Raw genomic sequence first — 21,883 nt, 5'->3', positions numbered from 1 at the left:
TCCCTACAAAATTCCAAATTTAAGGTCTAATCCCAAATTTGTCCTCTGAATTTTGTTTTGTCTAAAAAAAAATCAACTTTTAATTTATTCGTAAATTTATCCTGCAATCTAGTTCTAATTTGACGCGACATTCCCACATCGATAACTAATCCATATCGTCAAGGCAACACATAAAGTTATCTTTAGAATAAAATCATTTTAGGATATAAAAGTTAGGGTCAACAAACTACGAACAGAGGTAGATTTAGGATTAGAGTAAAAATTGATTATTTTTCTTTAAAAAAAAATGTTTGGGGTGGATTTGGGATTAGACTTAAATTTTGGAGTTTTTTTTGTGATAAAAAATATTCGAGATAGATTTAGGACTGGACCTAAAGTTTGAAAGTTTTTCTAAGACCAAAAAAATATTTGGGGTAGAATTGAGATTATATTTGAAATTTGGGGCTTTTTTGGGAAATAGGCCTAGAGAAAATATTCCGAACTCGACATTTGTGTAATAATATATTCTTAAAAGCTTAGGTCATAGAAAAACTAAATAGTTTATCCTTATCATAGGCATGGTCTAAATGGGAACTCGAACGTGACGAAGAGAGAAGAAAGAGACTGGGGATATATGCTTGAGTAGTATCTCATTGTCCGGCCAAAACAAAATTGGACTTTATGACGGCATTTCTCATGCTTGTTTAAGTTTTCTTAAAGAAGTATGAGAAATGCTGAGTAGTATCCTATCATTCGGCCGAAACAAAATCGTACTTTATGATGTCATTTCTCTTGTTTGTTTGAGTTTTCTTTTGTATGATTGTATTGAACTGAACTCCACTTTCCATGATTTTGAAGTACATCAATAAATTTTATTGACAAAAAGTGCATGACGAATGATAAATCTCAAATCGGCAATATGAATTAATCAGTATTTTCGAGAGTTTCTTCGCGCATTTCTCATCGAACATGCATTAGAAGACATACATGGTTATTGCAACATGATTCGCAAAACCTAGGATACATGAATTGCGAGAAATTATAAATCTTTCAAATTTTGTATGTATCCTCAAAGAGAGATAATTAATGCGACGGGGTATCGGAAGTCTGGAAAGGCAGCCTACGAAAGTGAAAGCAGAAGAATATAAGAAAAGATCGATTTTTGATGAAGGAGCACATATACCATTGAAATATTTTGTTCACTTTTATAGACTTTCATAGAGCGAAAAAGGAATTATTCTCAACCATAGGCTTTCTGCGATTCCGTTGACCGGCGAGGGACAAAGAGGTAAAATCACGAAGGGAGGCTAGAGCGGACATAAAGCAGGGCGAAGGGAAAATAATCACGAGAGCGAAGTTGCGTGCGGGAAAATACAAATAATTAACTGCGATTTCGAAGACCCCAGAATTAAGGGATTAAAATAATAATAATAATAAAAAAAAAAAAAAAAAAGGGGGAGGTAGCGAAAACCCGTGTTGCTGACGTGGAAAAGGATGATTGGGCGGACCCGAGAGAGGGGGACTAAGTAGCATAAGACACTCAGAGAGAGAGAGAGAGAAAAGTCCCAGAAAGAGAGAGAGGGAGAGACGGGGAGATGGTGGTTGCGGTGGCGATTCGCGGCGGGGCCGCCGCGGGCGGTGGCGCGTAGGGAGGCGATTGGCGACGCTTCTTCTTCTCGTCCTCCTCGTCCTCCTCCGCCGCTCGCTCTTTCTCTCGCCGGGGAGGGGCATGGAAGCGGAGCTGGCCATGCTGAGACATTTCATAGGTCAGCTTCAAGAGCTCTGCGAACTCTACGGCTCCCCCTATTATCCCCACCAGCTCCAGCAGCAGCAGCAGCAGCAACTCCTTCCCCCCGACACCGACGAGCCGCCTCGCCTCCTCCACGACCGCCTCGATCGCAGGTCCCAATCTCTCTGCGCCATCTCGTCGTTTTCGCTCGCGGTCCGGGGCCCCCCAACATGGCTTCCTCCGCGCCGTTCTGTTCTTTTTTTTTTTTTTTTTTTTTTTTGTCGTTTCCCGGCCTTTTGTTAGGTTTCGGAGTGTCGCGCGCCTACGTTGTTCCGATTTCGCGTCGCGAGGCGTTGTAATTCGTTTTCGAGCTCTTCTGCCTTTTGGTTTCCGGCTGTGTAGGTCTTGCTTGCGGAGACGCGTTCTGCGGTTCCTGCTTTTTCTATACAATCTTTCGAGCTGGGCGTTTGATGGTTTAGTTATGATGGCTGGCCTTCTTTGTGCTGCTTTCGTCTCTTCATTGCGAGTGCGTTTGTGCGTGAATCGGGTTACCTACCTTAGGATTAGCGGCGGCGTGCGTATGGGCTGGAATGTGGGTCGAGTTTTGGGTTTCTTGAGAAAGGAGGAGTCTTGGAAGAATTTGGTCGTTTCAGAAGTAAAATTTGCGTGGTTTTAGGATGAGCAAGATTCGGGGGAGAGATTTATGGGGTAGGTGATAATTTTGGATTAACGGATTCATTCCGGAAGAAAAGTCGGATGGTAAAGGAGAAAAACCTAAAAAGCTTGCTGTCTGGGCCACAACACAAAGCTTTCTGCGGAAAGTAATCGGAGTCATCTTCCTTTGAGCTGAAAATGTAGTCTTCCTTGCCTAGAACCCTCGCCTGTAAAGATAAGGGATTAACAAACTCGATACAAAGAATGGCCCCACCCCTAGGATAGTTAGTCCACGGATTTGGCTTAGTATTAAGTATTAAACTCGCGGTTTCTTTTCTTGTGTACAACGTAAAATTTCATCCACCTGACAAATATGAATGGGCTTTACAGTTATCAATTTAGAATATCCTGTTTGAGTTTGCTTTACATATGGTAGATATGTCTCCAAGATCACATAGCTTGAACTCTGATTTATATATGTATTTTCCAGATTTTATTTTGCGAAAATCCATTGTAGCTGGGTCCTTTGGTTGTCACGTGGGAAGAAATTGATACTTGTCTTGCATATTCATATCTAAGGGCACTGTGCTCAAATTGCATTGTCTTTTTCTCCCAACTGAAAGGGTGAGAATGTTTCCACGTTAGTTCTTTTCCATGATGATATTAATTGATATCAAGTGGTCCTGTTTTAGTGCATTTACTGGGTAGATTGTGCCACTCTAAGAGGCAATTGTATTTTGAGAGAGAATTTTCAATCCATACATGCATTAGATCTCTGTATCTTTCTAGTGTTAGATTAATTTATCCTGCTACGATTTTGCGATGGAAAGAAATAAGGCAGTTCATTTCTCTATAAAGAATATTAAGATTTTACGGTTGTGATGGCTTGATGCTTCCTCTTTTCCTTTCAATTCAGCAAAAACCCACCTCTGTTATATCTTTGATATTTGTGGACTCTTTATCTTGTGTGGTCTTCATTGTTACTATTTTTTGAAGATGAATTTGTAGAACTCTCAGGATAGGGACCCTTGTTTTGTAATTCAGGGCAGACTTTTTGTTAAGTCAAAGGCTAAATTTAGTCCACAGTGATAAAAGTAAATCAGTTGTTCAAGCAACGTGAGCTTTACTCCAATCTGAGTCCTAAGAGATGAAATCCTTGATTTCAAAGGTTTGAAAGAATCAAATGCAAATGGAATTAAATATCATGTTGTATCTATTTAGTATGTTCACCTTTAGTTTCAAATCTCCTGTAGGTGTTTGATTCTCTATAAACATTCCATTTGACTTTGTCATGTCACTAGGAGAAACAGAATTACTGGTAAATACAGGAAGTTTAGTTGGTAAAAGTTAAAAACACAACAATTAAGCAATATCTTCTATTTCTATACCTTGTCAAACATTACTTCTAATTCTGCATTTCTATAACCTCATGGTAGCAACCTTACTATTGGTAGTACTCTTCAGTTGATCTTTGGTTATAAATTGTTGAATTGCTTTTGAGAAGAGTTCTGGTTTTGGTCTAATGATGAGTGAATGTTTGAACATGCCTTTTCCAAAAAAGTTCTTGTTACTGTCTAATGTCAATTGAATTCATGGATATGCCTTCTATATAGTGTTTTGAACTCTGTTGATGTGATGGGTCATGTATGAAGTCTCTCTCATGCGTGCATGAGTTCACGTGTGTCCTTTAATGTTATTCTCTGGTTGGTGGTTTTGAAAAACCTTTATTAAAGTATTTGAAGCAGTTATTTTGCACTATGGATTTGTGACTATAGTTTTAGAACTCAACAACTATTCGTAAAATGGCTTTCTGAATAAACATGAGATAGTGTATAATGTGGTATATTGGAGTATGAAATCTGTGAAATTCCTTAAGTTCCAGATATTCAAGGTGTATTTGTATTTACTCTTCTAAATCAAATTGAGTAATGGTTTGCAGAGGTCGATGGTTTTATAGTTCCCATAAGTGTAGCTGCTTGACATGCTCTTATTTCTGATGAGTCTTCTTGTTTATCTTTGGGAGAGTTGATTGATGAGTTGACTGATGAAATTCCTTGCTTTATGTTGCTTGAAAATTTGAAAGTGGCACTTAGTCGTGTTCTGACCAAACAAATAGACCTCAGAGTCGATAATGCTCTGCAGAATGAGAATTTGCTTATTTCTGTATATGCTATCTTCATTAATAATGTATTCTTTCTTGGGCGCCCGTTAGCATTAGATTTTGTAATCAGAAGTCAGAACAAAATGCTGATGCCATTTTTTGCAATGACTTGCTATGCTATTTGAACAGATGGTGCTTTCTTGATATTGATGAAAGTTCTCCAGAATATTGTAGCCCCATAATGGCTGCTGGAAAGTCCAGAGGAATAAAAAATATAGATCCCTGCAAGCCTCCCCCTTCCAAGAAATCTCGAAAAGAGCGCAACCAGGGTAAGTCTGCAAATAATGACAAATCAGCCGAGGTTATGGACCAAGAAATCTGGAGAGAATTCCCAGAAGACCTTTTCGAAGCTGTTATTGCAAGACTTCCTATCGCGACATTCTTTCGCTTCCGGGCAGTGTGTCGGAAGTGGAACTCGTTACTCTGCTCTCAGAGTTTCTCTCAGCATTGTGCCCAGGTTCAACAAGCTTATCCATGGTTTTACACTATCACTCATGAGAATGTGAATTCTGGGGTCATGTACGATCCTTCCCTGAAGAAATGGCACCACCCCACTATATCTTCTCTGCCTGCAAATATAATCGTGTTGCCAGTTGCCTCCGCTGGGGGGCTTGTCTGCTTTCTTGACATTGGTCACAGAAATTTTTATGTCTGTAACCCTCTTACTCAGTCTTCCAAAGAGTTGCCAGCTAGATCCATTAAGGTCTGGTCTCGCATTGCAGTGGGGATGACCCTGAATGGAAGTTCTGCCACTGGGGGCTATAAGATAATGTGGGTGGGGTGCAAGGGGGAGTATGAGATTTACGACTCGGTGAAGAACTCTTGGCTCCGTCCTGGAACCATGCCGCCGAACATCAAGCTCCCATTATCACTGAACTTCAAGTCACAGGCAGTTTCCATTGACGACACACTCTACTTCATGCGCTCAGATCCGGAAGGGATCGTGTCCTACAACATGGTCACCAGAATCTGGAAGCAGTTCATAATACCAGCCCCGCTTCATCTGACCGACCGCACGCTTGCTGAGTGTGGGGGGCGTATCATGCTGGTAGGTTTGCTTACCAAGAATGCTGCCACGTGTGTATGCATATGGGAGCTGCAGAAGATGACGCTCTTGTGGAAGGAGGTTGACAGAATGCCAAATGAATGGTGCTTGGATTTCTACGGAAAGCACGTTAGGATGACTTGCTTGGGCAACAAAGGTTTGCTCATGTTGTCATTGAGGTCTAGACAAATGAACAGACTGGTTACTTATGATATGTCGAACAAGGAATGGCTGAAGGTGCCTGGATGCGTGGTGCCACGCGGGCGGAAGAGGCAGTGGATAGCATGCGGTACTGCCTTCTACCCTTGCTTAAGCGCTACTGCTTGAACCGATTTCCTTCACGTCTGGCAGCCATGGCTTGTTCAGATTAGGGATTTCGATTTGGTTTTTTATTTTGGTTGGTTGGCTGTATGTTTAAGCTGCTAGTTTTTTCTGTGGCTAGATTTTCTATGTCTTGCTCGTCCAGTGGGAATGCCATGGGGTTAGCCACACGATCTACGTGCTTTGTTCATGTACAAACTTATGCGGACAAATAACTCCAATCACCAGAAAACATATTCCCGTACCGCTTTTGTCTTTCAATTTTGGGTTTTTAAGGCTTATATTGAAAGTAAACTGACGGGTTCTTAATGTAGTTTGTGCTGTAATGTTGTGTTAAGAGTGATTTGACTTTCATCTTAGTGGAGAGTAACTCTGATGTTTGTTGGAGTACAAACCTCTTATGAAAGATGAGAGCGATTCACTTTTCTGCTAGGTGACAAATTTTCGTCTCCAAAGAATTGGTGATGGAACTCACACCATGTATGCACCGTTACTTTCTCTTGCAACTGCACATCAAATTTCTATGATATGGTCTGTCCCAGCAACTTCTCAGCCCGACCCTCAACAGGAAGAGTAGTTTAAAAGATTAGTGTACGAAAAAAATGATGAAGTGCTGTGGCGGAGTCAGGCGTCTCAACATGACCCGCTTGTTTATTTTGTATGCTAGCCTTTGTAATCATAGGCTCCCAATTGTCCGAGGAGCACAGGGAATCCTTGAATAATTCACCAGCTATCCGTCTCATTTTAACCCTGCTGCAGCGGACCTACTTTCTCACATTAGATTGCAAGATGTTGGACAAGAGATGTCGTACAAGAAGTTGAATCTGTAAATGTGATTTTCTCGAACAAATAATGGGGGACCAATTGAGAGCATGTCTTGTGCAACTTTTGGGTCCGTTTATTTTACCGAAAATGATTGATTTAAAAATATATCTTAAAAAATTAACTTATATTGCCCAAAATAATTAATTAACAAAAAATGTTTTCATCATCAATAATAATTTATGTCTAAATATTATTGTGAACAATTAAAAAGATTTCATTCATTCATTTTTGTAAGAAATTCAAGTGATTATTTTTAAATCATTCTTTTTAGGCGAAAGAAATGCATCCTTCATATCCTGCAAGATGATTCATCCTCATCCATGTACTCCATTAATTTCACAGAAATATAAACTGAACACACAGCTGTAATTCGTATGGCTCTTGCCTGAATTATATGAAGGGTGAAAAGCACCACATTAAGTCCAACATCCGAGCATCATTGAAACAGCTCTCGTCATCATTAGAACAAATTTCCTTAAAAGAGAAACTAAACTGAGAAAAATAAAGGGATCATGTTATATTCAAATCGAGAATTCACACCATGATAACTAGCCGGATAAATTTTCCATTTCCATTTCTCTGTTCCCTACAGACTAGGAGGATGACAATACTGTCTCCATCATTCCAAGCTTATGCCATTCCTCCGCTTGCTGCAGTCCTGATAATCTGGAAAAGAGCTGTTACATGCAAGAAAAACAGAATGGTTAGAACTATGAACCATCACCTTATGAGGACTGTGATTGACATTAACATTACAGAGTAGTGAGCAACAAAGCATTCGCATGTCTAAGAATAGACCCGATAGTTCGAGAGTCATGATGTCAATCGGGTTTGGTGCAACTGGTTCAATGGCACCAAACTTACCATGTATTTAGCACCACACCAGTTTGATACCAAGAAGTGCATTAAGGAGATTAAGTGGTCTTTCAACATTGGAATACTGGTACAGGGGCATAAGATAAGCAAAACAAGTGAAAATGCATATGCTGGTCGCCAAGAAAGAAATAACGACGTGAATGTCAATCATTTCCTTAACCAACTTCACTTCATATTAGATGGGGATAACCATGAGGACAACTTTCTCTGAAAGTACTTGTCTTTCCTAGTTAGACTGTAAAAGATGGAGAAAATGTGTCTTCTTATAACGAGAAATCATAAATCAGACAATTGCAATAAGCATCATCATGTAAAAAATAAAAGGAAATCTATCCTGTATGAGACAAGCCTTCTGCTTTCCTTCTAAGTTACTGGTGCATTGCAAATTTTTTTCCAGGAGAATTTTACACACAGCAGGATATGAGTTTTGTATTCAAGTTTACAAATTGAGCGAACAAGCAGTGTCCATGACGGCGACAACTCCAGCAGATTGGTAACAAAGTTTCTAAATTACTCAGCCAAGTAAAATATGCTGATAAGATGAAACCGGAAAGTTATCTAAATTGATTATTAGAAGCCAAGCAGGAAAGTCTCACATGAGCCGATGACGACGAAAATGAAGAACCCAAGCAACAGTGGGCCGACGGGATAGTCCTTTCCTTTCTTGACGGTCGTTTCAGGCACAGCTCCTCTCTTCTTAATATTCTTTTCGAACCTGTCCACCTTCCTGTCCGCGAAACGCCTTGATGTAGTCTGAAAGGGAAAAAATTCGTTCAGCACCTAAATATTGCACACCGACTTATTATCTAAGACGCTCGATCTAAAATCTTCTAGAACTAAATCAGGCAATCGGAATCAGTTTCATCAGCCATGCCTAGCAACTGACACGAAGCAGAAACTACCACACAACAAGGACCATGTTTCGCAACATTCTTCCATGAAAGCAATTCTAAGTTACCGAAATTAGCAACACGCGATCGATTTCCACATTACCCGACCCGACGGACATAGATCACAGCACAAACAAAGGACAATGTGACAAGATAGTCGCGATATTTCCAGACGCAACAAGCTAATCGACTCCAACATTCCTCAACGGGCATTAATCGCAGAACAGATCTTCCTAGAAAGTCACTATATTTCCAGATGCAACGACCTTCCCGAGGTCGTGTAACGATACATCGCGAAGCTAATGGACTCGAACTCGATAGATCGAAGCGATTTCCGAGTTAGAGCCTCGCGACCTTTCAAGATGCATGCTTGCACGGAGCAATTTTCAACCGGATCAGCACGGACATCGACTCAACCGAGAACGCCATTGCATTCTTAAATCCTCAAAACAGCCGAAAGCTCGATCTAATCAACGACGCTGCAGGTCGCGATTCGAATCGATAAATCAGCGAAACGCCGCTAAAATTTCCAGATCGTGAACGGATCGAATCCGATCATCCATCCGCTCCGGAAGATCCGAAAGAAGCGGCATCGATCGGGACGGGAAGAACCAGAAGCTCCCCCCGCAAGGACCAGCCCGACCCGAACCCGAACGCGGGAGACGAAGCGGAAGAGGAAGGAGGAGGCCGAGATTTACCATGGCGATGGAGGCGAGATCCCGAAGAGGAGACGGACGCGAATCAAATCCGCAACGAAGCCGAAGAAGAATGCGCGCGGGAGCAGGCGATCCGGTCTCGTCTCGCTGGCGAATCTAATCGTTGAGGCGGAACGATCCGCAGTTCCGGGTTTTTATAGAGCTTTCCCCAGCCGAGAAATCTATTTAGGGTGACGGGGCCCGACTTCGAGCGGAGCGTCACCGACTCCCGTCCCATTGGCTGGAACGCGTGGATCCGGACACGCGTCGGGATCCCATTGGCTGGTTGCAGCGAGGAGGCGATCCTTCCTCTCTCCCTTTCTTTGACTTCTAATTAATCTACCACATGCGCGTCTCGGTCACCGTCGGCCCTCACCAAAAGCAATCCCCGGCGGCGCGTCGCATTTAGCGGAATGATTCATCGGACGCATGTGGGAATTTTGTCCGGCAAATCGGACATGATTGATTATATTCAACGTTGGATTGTTGACTTGTGAAATTATCCAATTATAAAGTTAAGTTTTTTTTTTTTTTTTTTTTATTTCACGAAGGAACTAATTATAATTCTCGTTTTAACGAGAACTTTTATTTTTATTCGAGAAATCCATTCTCATATACATAATCTGCTTTGGATGATTTTCGCTTTTATATTTCTCTTTCCTTTTTAATGGGTGTGAGAAACAAACTCCTATTTTATATGAAACATTTATAATCTTTAAAAAAATCTATATATATTACTCGTGTTTTTTTTTTCGTTATGTTTTATAATTTAGCTATTCCATTGTTGAGGATAGAAAGTAGAATCTAATTTCTCTTAACATGTACATTGATAGTGACAGGATGTTTTTAAGGGAGGCTACTGCAAATTAATATATATCCACGCAATAAGCAAATATTTTCTAAATTTAAACTTCGAAGTCACATGTTATTAACATAACATTTAGCTAAGTAATTCATTCTAAGGAGGAAAGGCTTGTGTTGTTCTCGAGTCTAGATGCAGAAAAAGAAAACTTCGGCTTTGAATAATTTGATGAGCTTCTAAGTGGCATGGACACATATACGTGTTTATTATAATGTCTAAGAGATTAATTTTCTAAAGAATAATTAGGGCTATTCGTATCGCTTTCGCGTTAAAACTTAAAAGGGCCGTCAAATTCCGTGCGATGTTTAGATGCGGGGATGGACCCATGTTGGAGCCCCCGCTCCCTTTTCGATAATTTGGAAACGCTTAATAATTTTCTATAAAAAAAAATCGTTAAACTAATATTTGCCCTATTAATCGTCTAAGAAAAAAAAAATGAATCCCGACTTTTTCCCACCTAAAAGAATGAGTTCAAGACCCACTTAACATGTGGCTTGACCTCTTCCGGTTGGTCTCTCTTCTTTTGCAACCATTAAATTTAGTTTGACTTTGTATCAATGAAGCAGTTGGCACATAGAGCTTGTATAATATAATCTTTATTTATAACGCGGCGATCTTGCTGGCCAACAGCTAACTAAGACCAGATCGCATTGAATTGGTCCAACAAACAGAACTGAGTCGACCAGCTCTAATCCACTAACTCCCCCAGTTCAAGCATTCATTGACTAGTTGATAAAATCCATTCTTTTTTCTCTCGAAGAAAGTGCAGATTTGATTAATACAATCCTCGATTTTATATTCCTCGTCCGATCTTGTGTTAGGCTTCACATGGAATTTCCATATTTTCGGGTTACTGTAGATTGCTTAACATACGCGAATTCAAATTACCCATATAAAGAAATTGGCCGTTACGAAAAATTTATTGGAAATACTTACACAAATATCATAATCCGAGTTTTTTAGCGAGACAAATGCAAATGAAATAGCTTCTTTTCTTTTGTCCCAAATTTCTCTCTTTTCAGGAATTTTTCCATATTAAAAATATTCAGACGCATGTAATTTTGTTAACAAGATATGTCTATGCGTAAGGTGTCGGTTAATCCTCATAATTATCTTCAACTCAACCGGTGTTATCAAATAGATGAGCTACATACATGTGGCACTAGCACAAGGGGACAACATGTACAATTTCATCTACCAAACATTAGAAAACAAATTCTGCGTTTTGTTGTGAGTTTTGGAAACCTCAGCTTTACAATTTTTCTATAATGATTTCAATGCGTTAAGTTTCACCAATGCTATAATTCTCTCGACGATATCTTCTATCTTTGACAAAGAAGAGGTCAAGAATTTGAATCTTACATCATGAATGAGATATTAAAATAGAAGTTTACATTAAACCATTAAGCATTCATCTTAGTTAAGAATTTGATTAAACCACTCTTTTTAACTTACACACGGGTGTATCACGGGTGTGTCATGGCCCAAGGAACGATTGACCTGTGACACACGCATCTATTTATCATGGACATAGCTCATGGTGTTGATAATTAGTGACAGAGATCGCCTACTCTCGCCCAAATAACTCTAATTCTCAGATATCTAACATAAAAAAGACAACTTATGGCAAACATCATAGTCCTAGTCCCTCCCTTGGAAGTGCCTCTACAAATGATGAAAGTGCGAGAAGGACGACAAGCTTAAGTAGCTCATCGAATGGCTCGATCTCGCAGTGACCACCGAGAGATCTTCCCTAATTTAATGTCTCAACTTCGATGAAACATATTCTATTCAAGGTACTTCATAAAATCCATAGTAAACACATCTTTTGTATTTGAAATAAAATCATCGACAAATGATGTGATTATACATATATATAACCCCGCAAAGTTTGTCATTCGCTTATTTGAATTACTTCAAGTGATACCTGGAACACTTATTTCAATAATAATAGCGTAAAAACGAAGAAATATTTTGTGCATCAAATGAAACACGCGACAGTGACACGTGAAGAAGCAAGTCAATCATAAATAAGAATCCAGAAAATTCAAATGCAGAGTTGGTTGGGATACCTATCGTGCAGACAATATGATTAGTCGGTCATACCACATCAGTGATACAACTGATCCATCACATACTTTAAAACGATGGATCTCCATGTTTTCACTCATCACTCACATCCTAAATTATTCAGAGATGTTCTTTCGAAACTGTTCCTACTTTTATTCTTGAGCCAAGGAACCACTTTGGACAGCTCAGTGGACTATGGTTTTTACACCACTTGATGAAATGGGCCGCCAGAAAACTGCATTCGGCCCATCTAATTTTTGTCTGCAGAAATCCTCTTCTATCGGGGATCAATCGCAGGATTCCAAAGCTTCCCCGGTCTTTAGCGCTTTCTTCTTAAACCGCATCATTGTCTTATCTTTATCCTTGTCGGATCTTTTTTAGGCCTTGTGCCGACGATCATGTAGGAAAATCATGAGCCGGAAAAGGAGGGTTTCTCAATCATTCGAAACCATCGCACATGCTTTCGTTTCCTATTCACGTCTATATCAAGCAACCGCACTTTTCTTCAAATAATAATTAAGCACAATTTTTTTTTTTGGTAAAGGTAAGATAAAACACAATTTATTTATCTTATAAAAAAATAAAAAATAACTATGTTGAAATGTCCCACATCGCTTGATTATTAAGGTGTATATGTTATTTAATATAGCTTAAATTTTAGAATAGTTAATAGTGATTCCATAAAATCTTATAATATTTTAGAGTTGGAAGTCCTAAATTCGAATTAGATTAAGCGTGAGAAGAACTACAACTTCATTTAATAGTTTTTATTTTTTGAGCATATCAAGCTCGTAATCATGTACAAGATAATTGAGCGTTGTGATTGGCCCACTGTTGGACTGATAGTCGCATCGACCTGTGGGTTGTGTGAACTATAATAAGGTGTTGGGATTACTTTTTGCTCAAATTGTCTGTAGTGTGCGACATGTTGGACTTGGACTTTCAAAACTATTACAAATTGAAAGGGAACATAAAAAAACATTCACGCTTGTTTTTCAACAAGGTTAGGTGGGTGTCTCGTGTGCATTTCACTTACTTTTTACTTACATGTGGTTTCCCTCACATATGCAATAGTAAATAGTAATTGCTACAATAAGTATAAGCTTGTAATCGTATACAAGATAATCAAGAGTTGTGATTGGCCCATTGTCAATCGATTGCAGGTTGTGTGAACTACAATAAGGTGCTAGGATTACTTTTTGCTCAAATTGTCTCTAGTGTGCGACATGTTGGACTTGGACTTTCAAAACTATTACAAATTGAAAGGGAACATAAAAAAACATTCACGCTTGTTTTTCCACAAGGTTAGCTAGGTGTCTCGTGTGCATTTCATTTACTTTTTACACAGATGTGGTTTCCCTCCACATATACAATAGTGAATAGTAATTGCTACAGTAGTGGAACAATTATAAGCTTGTAATCGTATACAAGATAATCGAGAGTTGTGATTGGCCTGCCATCGGACCAGTGGCCGCACTAACTTGGAGGTTCTGTGAACTTATAACAAGGTGCGGGGATTATTTTCTGCTTAGATTGCTTCCGGGGTGCGACATGTATGACTTTGACTTTTGAAGCAATCACAAATTGAGGGGAAACAAAGAAAAACATTCATGCTTCTTTTTCCACAAGGTCAGGTGGGTGTCCGGAAGGCATGTCTCCTGATGTTTTATGTCTAAACTGAAAAAGAGCCGTATTAACAATGACAAAAAAAGGGTAGTTTGGCAAATATCAAACTGCGTTTTTTGACTGTCTGGACCGTCGACGGTGTGGTTGATTTCCACTACTACACGAATCCATTTGACGCGTGAATTTCGCAAAAATTTCCCCAATTTCACAAAGATTTTTGCTCGTTCTATGCTCACACATTTGCCCTGAAATCGGTCGGCGTCGGAGCAACCAAACCCAAAAATCACGCATACGCCTCGATCACTGGTTTTCGGCCACATGGTAATGAGTATTGAGCATGCATTTTGGACTTTCTGATGGCTTGCTTGGTCAATTAAAGCAAATAGGGACTTGACTAGCCTGAGAAAAAGTGATTAAAATTTTTAGCAGTCCTATCTAACTTCAGGAACATTTTTACTGTAGATATGATAGGAAGACGCTCTTGATCGCTCAGCTTGTTTGCGTGTTCAACACAGTCAGTTGTTTTTGGTTTGTTTCGAGCAGCCGCCTCGCACATTCGGATATTCAGGCACGTGTCGCGTGCTAGCTATGATGAGAATGTAAGCAACGACAAGTGACGCGTTTTTTTTCTTCTTTTTTTCAGAGTATTTGATTGATTGATCAATCTCGAATATAATGATCTCGCACATTTAGCAGTATCTCTCATGTTAGATTAGGACGTAGCAACAAAAGATGGCGATCCAATCAAGTTTTTATTTATCTACTTTTCGCTGGAGGAACATGGTGATTCCCCCCAACTTTAACTTTTTTTGATAAAAAAATCTTTAAAAAAGTGAGAGACGATAATTCCTCATGATTGGTACGGCTATTGCGGTGCGAGTCACCCAGCAATTTAAGGTTAAGGAACACAGCTAAACCGATGATTATTATTACTTTAATCCGAATAACTAAAACTCATGATGATTTGATAGTGCATGCGGCTTTCCAGCCATGGCCGAATATTCCATTTTCCTAATCTCCCTTCCCTTTTTAAAATCAACCAATATGTTAATCCCACTCTTAAGTGTCCTTTTTGGCCAACTAATTTCCTTCTAAAATTTGAGTGAATTAGGCGAACATTAAATACAAATTTTTTCAAAGCGTTTGGCCCCTAGATTTGAAACTCTTCTTTCATAAAACTTCAAATTATGTTCACTATAATACATTTACTCGAAACTTATTCCCTTGACACTATAGACTCCAAATCTGTACTCATATGACCTATTTCAATGACACCAAAGACTCTAAATTTGTATCCGAATGATACGTTCATTTAAACTTGTATTTGTATTTTCCCTTCGTCAAAATTTCCTTTGAATGCAGCTAAAATTCTTATGTGGTACCCTACAAGGTTGATGGAAAGCAAGTAGTGTTGGAGTGATTTTTTTCTCGTTTTTTTTTTTCCTTTTTCCTAGCTTTCTCGTTCATTTTCTTCTTTGGTTTAGTGACAGTGAAGACAGTGGTAATGGTGACAGTAAGGGTGGCGATTGCGGCTAGGGCGGCAGTAAAGATGAACGAGGAAGGAAAAAAAGAAAAAAATGAGAAAAAAATTCTTAATGGATGACATATATGTGGCACTAGTCTAAATTTGAGTTTTTGTATTAAAAAAAACAGTTAAGGGTAAAAATTTAGTGAAAACTTGTCACACGAGTATAAAATTTGGGATAAATGTGTTATGATGGGTGTAATGTGAGATTTTTTTATGGCATTTACCTGAATAAAAAAATGAAAAAGCGAAAGAAAAAGAGAGCACGGTTGGCCAATTCCCACCGTCCATCTCGTGGACACATCGCTATCATCCAGAATTAATTGCTCTGGATGCCCATGGACCCCCCTCCTACGATCCCAAAAATCAATACCTGTTATCCCTTTCCTAATCTCCACGGATTAAATTAAACCCATCAAATCAATCCATTAAGACTTTAATCGTCCCGGGGGGATTAGATCCCTACACGTGGAAACCATCCGACGGCCACGTCGCCTGATGCCTTAAGTGCCTCACTTGGAGCCGGCACTTCCAACGTGGCTTACGTGAACTAGACAACAATGTTAAAAAGTGAAAATAAAAAAAAATAGATGGGGGCGGAATAACAATTAAAATAATAACGATTCACATCGAAAGGATAAACGAGCAATTTGATTGGAGAGGCCAGTTTGATTGCTCTGAACTGAACTTTATGCTCCTGGTCGGCGTCGGCATTTCGTCAGCCGTTCTCTTTTTATATTTTCCGTCGCATGCAATGCATGCCTCGATCCGCGATGCCCTAATCTTGTTTTGTTTTGATTAAGAATGACTTGTCAAATGGTTAGTCATAAAAAAAAGTTTATCTCCATTGACTGATTAGATTAACTTAGACTTTGCTAGAGAAGTTAATTGATGATGTACATATCTGAGCCGGTTAGAAGACGACAATTTCAACGGATGAAATTACAAGGGTTTTAATTTATTAGGCACAGGAATTTTTTTTCCTCCTTACACGATGATATAAGTATTTTATTAACGAGTATCTTTAGGATACTTTTACATATCCTTAAGAAGAAATGGTTATACATCCAAACACAAGAAGAGCAATGTATTGAGAGTTGTCGGTTTTCTTTATTTGATTTGGGAAAAATACCAAATAATAAGTCTTAAATCTCTTGTATTAGTACTAATTCCACCTTAGGCCTTTCAATTGGATAAATTGATTCCTAAACTTTTTTTTCTCTCTTCACGTGATGATATAAGTATTTTATTAATGAGTGTCTTGAGGGTACTTGTTGGTTATAAATCCAAACACAAGAAAAGCAATGTACTCAGAGCTGTCGGTTTTCTTTATTCTATTTGGGAGAAATACTAAAAAAAAGTCTTTAACTAATTGTATTAGTATTAGTTCAATTTTAGACTTTTTAGTTAGACCAATCGATTCATAAACCTTTTTATATTGGTACCGGTTCAGTTCATCCTGCTGATTTAAGTCAAAAATTCATTGATGTGGACGTCAATCATCTTACATGGTATATCGGGTGCTAATGGTATGACTGGCATCGACGTTATTATTTTTATTATTTTTCTTTCTTCTTTTTTCTTCATTTTGGCAACTGAGGGTGCGAAGGCCCTCGCTTAGGGCCTTTGTGGGCCCATTGGCCATGGGCTAGGTGATCCTCCCCCAAATTTTGTAAGGGCTGGCAAGAGTTGTTGGCGGGCCGCGGGCAAAATGAGGGGAAAAAAAAAGAAAAGAAAAGATTGTCGAAAATTCAAAAAATTATTAACAATGTTAATGTCAATGCCGACTATGCTAGGCTGGATGGTTGGACTCCATGTTGGTAATTGCCTATCTAAATTGGCTGGATGAATTGAATTGGTATCAATATAAAAAAAAATTATGACTAAATTGATCTAATTAAAATGTTTAAAATGAAATTGTTACTATTGTAACAGATTTAAGACTTTTTCTATACTTATCCCTTTTTAAAAAGCATACCAAATTTGAAGTAAGAATCATATCATCGAGCGGCATCAGACCCTAGCCACGCACACTTTGCAAAATGTGTTTCGATCTTCAAAACACCTTACAGCACGTCCCGTAACAAGAGCCTTAATGTTTCCTTAATTGACTACTTAAAAAGAAGTGTGATGGACAGCTCTTTATAGCAAGTTCCAAAATGGTCGTTGCCCCATCCTTCTTTCAACTCGGTTGCGTGCGTGAAGAGGTTTGATTAAATTTCGGCTGTTGCGGACGGCCTAACCCCATTTATCGAAAGGGCCTAGTCCTCACGGAATCGATGAGATGGAGCTGCGCGCTGCCTGGTCGGAATTTCCTCTGTCCCCTTTATTCGGAGCACCTCTTATTATGCTTTTCGTAGAAGGAAAACAATTGAGAATGCTCCTCCCGTGTAACCCAAGGAGCTTTAAAGTCTCTTTATTTAATGTGGCGAATTTCGAATAAACATCTAAAGTGGAGTTTTTAATTTGTTGTGGGGGCATCCAAATGGTCATTTCCACTTTGTAGAGGAGTAGAGATTGAGATATTTGTTTAGATACGCACATAAGTTGTGATAGAAAAAGGTCCACATTGGATGATTGATACAATGTGAAGTAATTAATATAATTCATTAACCTAAGTATCCGAGTAAGAATTAGTTTAATTGAATATGCTGATAGAGTTTCCAATTTGGGCTCCATCTCGACTCTCTCTCCTGAGGAAGGTATGCTGCAGACACCTACTAATATTGAATTGCATTGTAATTTAATACAAATGCAATGGAAAGCATTACCAAGTCAATGTTTCCATTGAAAGGAAGGGTCATGTAGATACGTTATTGTCATAAAATAACATTTTCAACATATTTCTTCAAACATACTTAACTATTGGTAGGACTTTAAATTAGGCTCGTGAAAAACACCCGCGGGCTGTTGGTAGGACTTGAACAGGCGGCCTACGATTCCCAAACTGAAAAATCTCTCGACGCCGCAACCAACACACGCCACGTGCCCCGAGAGGTTTAAATTCGTGTTCGTGCAATGAATACATTGCAAACAACGGTGCTTCTAAAGTAAACGACACGCAAAGCGGAGCTTGTGTGCACGAAGGAAAGAGCAAAATAATCCCCCTTTCTCAGCCAAAATTTAGGTCTCGGGAAGCTATGATAACCAATGACGCGGGACCAATCGATGTGGCCGGCCGATATATTTTTTGCCACTATGCGAACATGAACTTAGACATTGGGAAGAATATTCTATAGTTGAGAAGGGATTTTAGGCTCTCCTTCTTTTGGAAAGTGGGAGATGGTCGATCAGTCTCACTTTGGCATGACAATTGACATCAAAAGACCCGCTGAGCCTTTTCCTTCCAGAGTTTCTTATTGCTATTTCGGGTCTTTCTCCACAAGCGACGGTTGTTGAATTTCTCTCATCGGCAGGCCAGCATTTCCAATATCTTCTAGAGTGTTGGGATCTTTCTCTTCCGACCCTTGCTCAGGGCCCTAACAGGTTCTCTTGGCGTGAATCTTCCTCTAGGATCTTCTCGGCAGCCTTAGCTTGGGAGGTTCTAAGAACCAAGAAAGATTGAGTTCCCTAGGCCCACTTCATTTGGAACATGTCAATGGCTCCTAGGTTTCAATTTAACCTTTTGGTTAATTACTAAGAATCGACTACCTACTCAGATTTTTCTTTTATCCTATGGTAAAATTAACTATGAAGTATGTGCCTTTTGTAATGCCACTCCGGACTCGATTGATCATCTCCTTTTCAAGTGCCATGTCCCTGCGACTCTTGCCTTCTTCTAGGCTGCACGGTGTAATCTTCCTTGGCGAAATAGGACTTGGGCAGAAACCATTCATTGGGCCCTCAGGTTCCTATCTTGCAAGGATTTTTTCCACTCCGTTGCCTAGTTTTCTTTTGGGGCCATGTGCCACTTAATCTGGAAGAAAAGGAACATCATTATCTTTCGGGGCAAAGCGCTTGAGGTCTCTACTTTGAAGAAGTACCTTATTAAAGTCGTCAAGGATAAAGTTCTTACCTTTAGCAATGTGCTGGACAACCCTAGGAACAGGTGACTTCAGCGTGGATGGGGCTTCGACTCTTCTATTTTTGATGGAATCAACACTCATCTCACCTAGTTAGGTGGTTTGTTGGGTTGTTTTCTCTGCCTAGTGGCGTTTTTTTTTGCCTAGGCTTGTGTTGCTGGGTGTTTAGCTGTGTTTTTATTTTCCTTGCTTTTAATTCGGCTCCCTTCCACTCATCCTGCATGTTCGCATTATGAGTGAAAGAGTTTGGCGTCGGATTTTTGTGTTTGGTGACTTTATCTATTTAATTATACTTGCCTTTACCCAAAAAAAACTTAGACATCGGGTTTTGCGACACTTTGGGGCACCTTTATATCTTAATGTAAATGTCATAATTCCTTAACTGCTACAACACCGAACACTTAAAAGAAGTACTGATCATGTACCTGTTCAACCGAATTCAATGCTTTGTAGCAGTTTCAAATTAAGATGCAAGACAAGAATGCTCATGCTTGTCATCGAATGTAAAGGTGAGCTTGGTCCAAGTGGGCGGTTCCCACCCCAGAGCGGGAACCCCCTACTAAGAACTAGTTTCGCAAAAATTAAAACCAAGAACCACTTGTTGGTTTCATAAATCCACCCAGGAATCAGACCATCAATTCAGGCCGGTTCCTAAGTGTGTTCCTAACACGCCTCATGCACTCAATGCTACATTTTTTAGCAAGCCAAAAGTAATGCAAAAAACAAATAACTTCCATAGTCTTAATTGCAAGATCAGTAAAAAGATTGGACTCATATTAAAAGGTGAGAGTCGATGCCATGAGTGAGATATAAAGAGACGACTCATGTGAGGTTAGTGTGAGATGAGATGGGCGCTCAGCTAATGAGTATTGAGCTTCAAATCGGGAATTTTTTGGGTTTTCATTTTTCTCAACTTTTTTTTATCAGAAAATTTCCTTATAAATTAAATATATTACCGATTACATTCGGGTGGGCGTGTTCCACATTTAAAACCATGAATTGGATTAGTACTTGACAGTTTCAATTTATTGAAACTAAGAATCGGACAAGTTTCCTTTGGAATCGTCGATTTCAATCTGATTCCGGAGAGTCTAGGCTGTTCCTAATTTTCTTTTGTACGCTCCAAATTGAACGGGGGGAATGCATGGAGATAGGATAACTAAGGACAACTAAAGCGTTAAATGCCATCCCTTGCAGGCGTGCGCGTACGCTACCCGAGCATTCAATTCGCCTTACACATTACGAAGTTCATCAGAAATTCAGAACCTCACACGGCTCGTTTCCGGCAGAGTCGCTGTAACAATGAGGTCGAAGGCGATTGTCCCATTTTTTTCCCTCCCTTTCTTGGAGACATTTTCTGACTCGTTTACTGTAGCGAGCGCACGCATAGTGCAGTGTCCGTCCGCCAGGGGCATCATTCGTCAATGATTTCAAAGTCGCGGCCAGCCAACCAGCCAACCATTGCTTCCCAGCATTTATCAGAAAACACCAAGAGAGGAGACGGAGGGGAAACCGCGAGGTGAGGTCACTTCTTGTATCTATTCATTTATGTTTTCGTCATTTTGCGGGGGCAAATAGTCAAATTAGACAAGATAGCTAGCTACGCTCGTTAGGTCACTATTAATGTTTTTTTTTTTTTTCAACCAATGGAGCACAAACCAGCACAATTCAAATGAAGTCGTTGGGAGTAAATAAAGAAATAAGGACGCGTGTTTGGAAATCACAAAAAAAAAGGAAAAATATACTTCTTGTCTAGATAGTAATACACACGTTTTAAGGTTATTTCTGAAAAGTAAAATTCACCCTTCCATTGTTCATTGAAGTCGAATTCCCTTTTTGTATCTAGCTTTGAATATAAATCCCCTCAATTACTCAATAACAAGAAGAAGAAGCCCTCTTGCCATTTGAAAAGAGAGACGAAATAATGTGATACATTTATTTTCAATTTTTTTTGTGATGTAAAAATTTCTAAATTTGTACTTATGTAATATATTCAATCAAAATTTATACATATATGATAGTATTAAGTTCGGATTTTGAGATAAAATTATTATCTTGATACAAGCTTGGGAATATTTTTAGAATAAATGTGTCCAGGTTTTCCTAATTTAAAGGTTTAGGTGGCTTTTTTTTTTTCCAGGAAAAAAAACACTGTGCCGCGGAAGTCGAGTAGAGAGGATGGTCCCGTGATTTCGCACACGTGCGAGCATGGACAACGGGTGATGCCTCCCCCCGTTCTTACCTTTTTACCCAGCCGGGGCCAGCCATCCCCGTCACGACACGTGCGCCTCTTTAATCGGACGGCGGCTGGAGAACCGGTGCGCTGACGTGGGCCGTCGCTGTCGGAGCAGCTGTTCCTTTCTTCCCCACCAAAGATATATAAAAAAGAAAAAGAAAAAAGGGAAGTGGGAATGGCGGAGGCGTAGGAGTAGACGCTATGGACGGTGGTGATGCGCTAATCACTCGGTGACAAAAAAGAAAGAGCCCACCATCGAAAGTGGGTCGCATCGCATCGTATCGTATCCCCCCCTCCCCGTTCCTGCATCCTTTTTACTCATGTGCCCCCGCGTCGCGCCGTTATTTACCTGCCCCGCCACTGTGGC

At 39.7% G+C, this 21,883-nt stretch overlaps 2 protein-coding genes across 2 annotated transcripts; one reads left to right on the top strand and one right to left on the bottom strand.

The window, feature by feature from the left end:
* The first annotated feature begins 1,528 nt into the window (after window positions 1-1,528).
* LOC104415679 (F-box only protein 6) lies at window positions 1,529-6,314 on the top strand. The gene is made up of 2 exons (XM_010027007.3): window positions 1,529-1,881; window positions 4,653-6,314. Exons 1-2 carry the CDS (start codon window positions 1,709-1,711, stop codon window positions 5,893-5,895), a joined length of 1,416 nt encoding a protein of 471 aa, XP_010025309.1. The 5' UTR covers window positions 1,529-1,708; the 3' UTR covers window positions 5,896-6,314.
* Window positions 6,315-7,061: 747 nt separating this feature from the next.
* LOC104415678 (stress-associated endoplasmic reticulum protein 2) lies at window positions 7,062-9,337 on the bottom strand. The gene is made up of 3 exons (XM_039298670.1): window positions 9,179-9,337; window positions 8,187-8,343; window positions 7,062-7,391 (listed from the first exon to the last, which is right to left on the bottom strand). Exons 1-3 carry the CDS (start codon window positions 9,179-9,181, stop codon window positions 7,345-7,347), a joined length of 207 nt encoding a protein of 68 aa, XP_039154604.1. The 5' UTR covers window positions 9,182-9,337; the 3' UTR covers window positions 7,062-7,344.
* Between the last annotated feature and the right edge of the window lie 12,546 nt (window positions 9,338-21,883).

Source organism: Eucalyptus grandis, chromosome 8 (genome assembly GCF_016545825.1).
Source record: "Eucalyptus grandis isolate ANBG69807.140 chromosome 8, ASM1654582v1, whole genome shotgun sequence".
NCBI classification, from domain to species: Eukaryota; Viridiplantae; Streptophyta; class Magnoliopsida; order Myrtales; family Myrtaceae; genus Eucalyptus; species Eucalyptus grandis.
This window is presented reverse-complemented; position numbering and strand designations above follow the sequence as displayed.

Coding starts and splice junctions, on each gene's coding strand:
- LOC104415679 (XM_010027007.3), top strand. CDS start 1,709: ATGGAAGCGGAGCTGGCCATGCTGAGACATTTCATAGGTCAGCTTCAA. Junction 1,882..4,652: donor CACGACCGCCTCGATCGCAG/GTCCCAATCTCT, acceptor CTATTTGAACAG/ATGGTGCTTTCTTGATATTG.
- LOC104415678 (XM_039298670.1), bottom strand. Junction 7,392..8,186: donor TTTCGTCGTCATCGGCTCAT/GTGAGACTTTCC, acceptor TGCATGTAACAG/CTCTTTTCCAGATTATCAGG.